Source organism: Populus euphratica, unplaced genomic scaffold (genome assembly GCF_000495115.2).
Source record: "Populus euphratica unplaced genomic scaffold, PopEup_1.0 scaffold149.1, whole genome shotgun sequence".
Taxonomy (NCBI): Eukaryota; Viridiplantae; Streptophyta; class Magnoliopsida; order Malpighiales; family Salicaceae; genus Populus; species Populus euphratica.
The window spans coordinates 733,008-740,647 of record NW_011499946.1 but is presented as its reverse complement, the minus strand read 5'-3'; the positions used below and the strand labels follow the sequence as shown (position 1 = coordinate 740,647).

The 7,640-nt window shown below is 33.8% G+C and overlaps 1 protein-coding gene across 2 annotated transcripts in view; it reads right to left on the bottom strand.

The window, feature by feature from the left end:
• Positions 1-6,087, bottom strand: part of LOC105137613 (probable serine/threonine protein kinase IRE) — an 11,061-nt gene extending 4,974 nt beyond the window's left edge. Inside the window, exons 1-7 of one of the 2 annotated variants that reach the window (XM_011043417.1) lie at positions 5,322-6,087; positions 4,837-4,904; positions 4,548-4,727; positions 3,115-4,428; positions 1,943-2,115; positions 1,158-1,407; positions 4-54 (exon numbers count right to left, since the gene is read on the bottom strand). In XM_011043417.1, coding sequence (XP_011041719.1) covers positions 4-54; positions 1,158-1,407; positions 1,943-2,115; positions 3,115-4,428; positions 4,548-4,727; positions 4,837-4,904; positions 5,322-5,814 — 2,529 coding nt within the window. In that variant the 5' untranslated portion in view covers positions 5,815-6,087. The remainder of the gene's footprint in view (positions 1-3; positions 55-1,157; positions 1,408-1,942; positions 2,116-3,114; positions 4,429-4,547; positions 4,728-4,836; positions 4,905-5,321) is intronic. The other variant, XM_011043416.1, reaches the window with a different exon arrangement.
• Between the last annotated feature and the right edge of the window lie 1,553 nt (positions 6,088-7,640).

The following is a 7,640-nucleotide window of genomic DNA, read 5'->3' as shown; positions in this document are numbered from 1 at the left end:
TTCCAAAATACTTTCAACTGCATTTTTACAAATCATATCAGCCTTCCTCAAAACCTGGAAAAAGTATTCGTAAATAATCATTACATCAAGAAAAGACCACATTTAACCTTCTACAGGAATTTAATTCTCCCAAGCTTGCAAAGATGCGTATGCATTTACAAGCAGGCTGGCATGCAGTTATGAATAATTGTAATGGTAATATGAAAGCAGTAGATCAAATTTACTTTTCAACATTCAATTTCATCAGCAAAACTGGGTTTTGCCAATGAAACAAGATGCTGATGAAAAAAGGAGTGGTAAATCGCCATTAATAGTCTCCAACAACAACCATGCATAACCACACAAAATTGAAACATAATAAATTTAAGATACATAATATGATCTCTTGGTTTGAATTGATTTAGTATGTCTCTTTCCAAATTGGTTAGGAGAGCAGATCTACTGATAAACAAAGGTAGTAAAGAAAAAACAAATTGATTCAGGGAAAAAGGAAGAATTGGAGATCCATGTGTTTTCTCAAGAGGAAAAAGATAAGGGATACAAAATAATGGAATTAGAAAAATAAAAAAGATGGGCTAGCAAAACTGGAAAGCCAATAAAATCAAAAGGCAATGCAGTTTTGTTTCGATATCAGTTCTTCCCTTTTAGAAATAAAAGACAAACCTATATTACTTTGCAATATAGCAGTGAAAGAAAAGAAAACAGTATTTAATTCTTATAATTTATTGCTATTCAGCCAGCTTTTCTCTTGATTGAAACCTTTTCTCACTGCAAATATTTGCTGGAACAGCCTATCATCCAAGCTTCCTTGCTTTTGTCCTCATCTTGGTAGTGAACAGTCAAGCAAGAATCAAACATAGTACCATCCGTCCCTCTTAACTTTCTATACCCTATCTAATCCCCAATCTCATCATACAGAAATTTGGTTCTTCAAAGATAGATATATAAAAACCATGTAACAATATAGACTCTAAAGAATTGAATCAGAATTTGCAATATTCTTTAAGACAACAGAGGAATGCAAATCCCTGGCCATCTGATATCATATCTACCAAGAGGACAAATAGTCAATTTCACATGTTCAATCATAAAGATTAAGAAAGCATGTTCTATGCATTTATGTATCAGCCATTTTCGTGGTGTTGTTAGATGCTAACCTTTATAGCAAACAAATCTCCAGTAGCTCTTTTTCTGGCAAGGAAAACCCTTCCAAAGGCCCCTCTACTGATTGGTTTTATTATTTCAAAATCATCTATAGAGGTTCGGTCTTTGGAAGACATGTTAACAGGACTTGTACGCAAACTGCGAACTGCATCATTTTCCTCAGAACTGTCTTCATCAGCCATCTGATTTGATGGTTCCGATTTCTCATCATCTATTTGGGTACAGAGATGCACATATTTCTCCCTATAGATTTGAAGAAAAAGAAACATAATAAATTTTTCACTGGTGAAGTACTCGGTAAACAACATTGAAGTGATGGTTGTTTAAGGTTGTTTTTACTGATTCTAGTACTAAAATTATTTGATTAGTTTTAAAATTTTAAAGTTTGGTTAATCAAAATAAATACACAAATGAATTCAAAAGGATGCTAATGATAAGTAAATTAATCAATTGTTGAATGTGTGTCAAAAGATGACATTTTTAAGAAATCTTCACATGGCAAGAAAACAACCATTTTAAATTATTATGCTATCCATCAATCTGTTTTATATTTTAGTGGACTTTTGAGTAATTAATATCTTAACAATCAGAAAAATTAATTGAGTCCCGACTAAAAACCAACCAGAACACACAAACAGAAGATGAAGCAATAGGATAACTAGAGCTAAAAGTAGGATTCTTTTAGTTATAGGATAAGATGCTATGTTGAATTATTAAAAAGAAAACTTCCTGAAAGCTTCATATAGATAACAAGGCTTGAACTTGAAAACTGACTTACAGAAGTAATTTCTCTATGCGTCTTCCAAAAGTCTCTACAATGAGGGCATCCACCTTCCTGTCCTGAACCGAATATTTTAGGTCTTCTAGACAGTCCAGCATGCTTTCTAGTGCACTATAGTCATTGTCATTTAGACTTGCAACAGAGCGAGCAATATCCAGTAGCTTGCTTATCTGTCATGCAACAGTAAAATTTAGGAAATAGAAACAAATAGCTCAATGAAATTACAACAGTCAGTCAAATGACCATATTCACTGAAATTACACTGTGTGCTCAATTTCACAACCTAGATTGAAGATTTGCAGTGATATATTAAGGGAATCATTCATGCTGGTGAGAAGTTAATTGACTGAGCCATAAGTGTTCAGATTTACTTTCACTTAAATATAAGGTATATTGAACTGCAGGTACCATGAAATTATGACCTGCTGCTTATGACACCAAAATTATCTGCATTTTCCATTTGTTATTGGTTATTATAGAAATGAGTTATCAAAGGTAGAATACAACTAGATCTGTAGGCGGTACGACCTAGATGTGATAACAATTTTTTTAATTTAAATGCTTTCTTGTCATTGCACAGATGCATACTTCAATTTTCATCGAGATATCTTTTTTTTATCAAGCATCAAGGAAACCACAGAAAACCAAACGGCCAAATTGTCTAATTCTTTATGGTTTGGAAACTACTAAGAACATCTGTTTTTTCAGTGATGAAAAAGATAAATTACTAAATGTATTAATGGGTTTATTTGTCTAATATAGGAAAAAGAACCATATGGTAGAAACTTTAAATAGCCAAATTTGAATTATAGTATTTGTCAGAAAAGGAAAGGAAAAAACAAACAAACAAACTACTACTAGCCTGATGCTGAAAAAAAAATTACTTGGAAAAGGGTAGAGCAATCTTAAGTGAGAAGCTGAATGTTAACGAATGAACAATTCTAGTGATAGTACTTTAGAGCTGAAGCCATCTAATTTGAGTTGACGAGATTTTAATCTTTCTACCATGAAACGACTAAAAGAATGTGACAACAAAAAAAAAGAGGCTAGCAATGAAAATGATTATGCCAAATACCATACTAACAAAGATAATCAATATATGTTCGGAAGAAGATCAGTCCCTAACCAGGGTGAATCATCCAGAACAACAGTTTAACACAACTAAATACCTGATGACAACCCTCAAGTTCTGTTATTGTCCTCTGTCCACTCAATAGCAAACCAATTTGGCTAGTCCGCGGAGTTAATAATGGTGATCGAGGTGTCAAGCTTTCTCTTGATGAGGTTTTTTTGTCTGCATCAGGTGTTTGAGCGGAACGTGCTTCACATGAAATTTCTGGAAAAACATTGAGATCCTCCATCACAGAAGAATCAGGCACAACATCAAGCATCTCTTCAGAGCAGCAAGAAGAGAAGTTGTTTCGTTTTGGTGATAACCCATCTGACACCTCATCGATACCTGATGTGGGCACTCTTTCAACCTCAGGACTTACTCTTGGAGGATCACATCTTTTTGGTGTGGTTTTTTGTGACCATGAGCGCAGTATCTTTTCAAGAGTTTCTGCAACTCTTTCAAGTCTTTCATTTACAGTAAAGCCTTTCAAGTCACATCTGTCGGCAATAGTACAAATTAGAGAGTGTTCCTCTACATGTACAATCGGTATTTCAACCTCACAGATCCGGCATATCATAGAATTTTCATACGCAACATTTTGTTGATTCACCCAGAATCCCCAAGAAACTCTTTTTGTTCCGGGGGATGGAGGATGGTCTGTAGTTTCAGAATAATCATCTCTATCAAGTAGTTGTTCTGATTTATCCTTGAAAGGTGTTTGAACAACATCAGTGTCCTTCCGATTTTTCTCAGCAGCGGATGGAAGTTTCCTCCAAGATGACATCCTAAAGCTGCTTGCAGTTGAATCAACACTTTTTGCAGTGCCAACCTCCAAAGACTGATCTACTTGATCCTGCTTTGTAACTTGAGTGTCTTGTTCAATACCACGGGATTTCTTTCTCTGCTTCTCACCCGCTGTCTTCCAACCCACCAATGGACCACTAAAGTCCTGTTGTGCAATTTCAATAATCTGTTCACGATAAACTCCAAGATCACTACATTGATGAATGCCCAGAATTTTTTCTTCATCATAACCACTCTCTTTTTGGAACTGCACAAGCCTAGTGCATCGAGTGAGGATAAATAAAAGCCGGGTGTGTGCTTGTTTGACAATCCCCATTGGAAGCTCTTGACGCTTATCGTCTAGGTTCTGGACGATACCCTCACCTTTCACCCAGAATTCGTTAGAAGACATCTTTGCACATTGTCGAGCTACAACCAACAAGTCCTCCAAACTCTCTCTCCATTTGGGGTGAGTGTCTGAGGTCTTTTCAAGTATACCCACCAAATCTCCAGCAAATATACCAAGATCAGAATCAACTTCCTCTTTTAACCTGATGAATTTCATCCTGATTGCCACCATAACTTCCTAGTATTGTCACAAATCAAGTTTATTTCTACCAAACGATCAAATTTTCAAAGGAAGGCAAATGGACAGCAATACAAAAACCAAAAAAAGTAGGAACAGAAAGCACAAAGCCAATGCACCTCCATATGACCAAATGCGCGGGACTTCCAAACTGGAAAAGCCCTAACCCCTTTGGAATTAAGCTCATGAGAGAAGCTCTTAATATCCGGAGTCTTCTTCATCCTACCGCTTGTAACACGCAATATAGCTTGAAAACGCGGAGACTGGATTTCTTTTGCAAAAAATGCTGCATGATTACTCTGCCCAAAAAGAAAACACAAATTTAATTTAGCCGAGCCACTTAACATGAACATATACACGCTCATATCACACATATCAAACTACAACTAACATGACCAAATTCATTACCTCCATTGCTGGATTGAGTTGTGAATGAGCTCTAAATGGTTTCGCTTCACCCCACGAAATCTTTTTCCCTGTATTTAAATCAAAAAAGAACTTAACTAATCTAACATAAATCCTCCACTAACAAACACATTACAGTTTATTCCCTTTACTAATCTACAGTTGTTAAAAAAAGAATTATTAAATATAGCATTGAGTTCTTGTATAAAATTAACATTCATAAATAAATTTCATAGTGAATTTTGTAAAAAGAAAAATTACAATTTCTGATATATCTAATAATTTTTCGTGAACCCCACACGAGCCTAACTCCTGAACTGATGGTACGGGGGTCCCACATGAAGGTATATAAAAGTCGTGATGGACGCAACTACAGTCTACACATGAATACATGGAATGAATACCATGCAAAAATTAGTAACAATAATTGAAATCTGAATTAATCATGTAAAAAAAATTCAAAATCACATAATTAGTTAGTTAGTTACCTTGTTCAACGGACGATCCATTAAGCCTCGTGTCGACTTCAGTTTTAATCTCATCATTATCATTGTTATTATTATTAACCTGAGCATTCCCTAAATATGACGGCGTAGCAGCTGACGACGAAAACCTAAGCGGAGAAGGAATCGAAAGGGAACGTGTCCTTATATGATTCAACCCGAGCGCCGACGCCATAATTATCGGCGAATTCTCGTCAGCTTTATAATTTCTCTTCTCCAATTTCTCCTTATCGTCATTTTTATCACCGCAATCTGTGTCGTCGCCGTCATCATTGTTGATTGATTCGGTGTCGTTCAGTGGAGCCTCGGGCTTCTGGATTCGGCGGATTGGAATGGGAGGGATTTTTCGGAGTTTGAAAGAGGAAGGAGAGGAGGAGGAGGAGGAGGAGGAATTGAGAGTCGATGGTGAAGGAAACGGCATCGTTTTCAACGACGACGACGATGAAGGATCTTCATGATGGTGATTGTTTGTCGACATGGATGTAAATGGGTACTGATTGAATCGATCAGGTTCTTCATTGCATTGTGAGTGTAGAGTGAGAATGTTAAGGAGATAAAGCGAGAGGATTTGACAGAGAGAGAAAACGTAGAAAGAGAAAGCGAGAGGATTTGAAAGATAGAGAAGGAGAGGAGATTTTTGCGGGAAATGGAGCTACAGAGGGTGACACGATGCTGGGAGGTTTTCTGTTAATTTTGTACGTACTTGCCGCGAAGAGAATTTTTCTTTTAATAGGCTACACTTCTGTTTTACCCCTATAGTTTCGAATTTTCAATATTGCCCTTCTAGTTTCTTAAAAAAAAACTTCAACGGTACTTATTTTTTATTTTATTTTATATTTTTTAGGCTTTTAAGTTTTTTATGAAATGTTTGAACGTCTATGAGAATTCTTTGTAGGAGACTACCTTTACTTCTCATGCTATGCTGGAGAAATATTTCTTGACGTAACGAAGGTGCACGACATTTCATCTGGTTCTAAGAATCCAGATCCGGCCACCACCGCGGTGCCCGGGAAAATAGGGGCAGGGGTTTCGGGGTTGGGAATTCATTTTCCAACTCATTTTCAACTTGATTGTTGTATATTTTATATCATATGTTTGCGTGCTGAGGAACTGTGAAAGAGCCGGGCGATTTGAAGATTATTTACTTGTGATGTTATGTTATTTCACTGGCATGATGATTATATTTACTGATAAATTTTTTATTAATTTTTTATTAATAATTAATTTATTAACAAAATTATTAATGAAAATGCTTAATTAATGAATTTTTATTAGTATTTTTTTTTTATAATAAAAAAATATTGTTACTGGTGAATTTTTTTTGTTGGTAATAAAAAAATATTGTTACTGATTGATTTACTAACAGAAAAAACACGTAAAAAATAAATTTATCTGCTTTATTTGGTTGATATTTTTATTAAAAAAATACCGTATGTAATTCTATTGATAATTATTTAAAAAAATTTAAAAAAATTTATTTTACAAAACTATAAAATAATTAAATTAATATAAATCAATATTCTATAATACTCAAAATACTTGAAAAAAGAAGAAGAAAAGCATATAAAAAATCCTACAAAATATTCGTACAATTATTAAAAACAAAAACAATTAAAAAAAAACTAAAAAACAAATACAGTAAAAAAAAAACATGAAAAAAGAAAGTCTTACCTTAATGTGGTTCCAAGTGAAGCTAAAAAAAGAAAAAAAAATCCGTAAAGTATATTAATTAAAAAACTAAAAAGAAAAAAAAAGAAAGGAGAAGAATATATAAATGAGCATGGAAGAGAAGAGAAAGAGTTGAGGAGAGAAGAGAAAAAAATGAATATTGATGTTTTTTACATAAGAAGAAGAAGAAGAAAAAGAAATGAGCCATATATATTATGAAATTATGGATTCTAGGCTTTTTATTAAGGCGTTTTACCTACAGTTTTACAAACAGATAATTAAATATTAATATTTCTAATTATTTTTTTAGTGATTTCATCTGTAATATTTAATTTAAATTTTTAATTAAATAAAAAAATTTCAAAAACTGTCAAATATCACTGACAACTTTTCAATCCGTCGGTAATTTTGTCTGTAAAGAATAATGCAATTAGAAAATAAAGAATTCTAGAGCTCTCTGGAAAATACTAAATGAATGTTCCGTTAGTAATTCTCTTTGTAATTGATATGAAGAACGATGTTCACAGTTTACCAACAAATTTACTAATGGATTTTATAGACGAAATAAATTTCGTCGGAATTTCATTGATAAAAAAGGTACTTTATCATTTTTTTTGCTTTGTTTTAATTATTTTT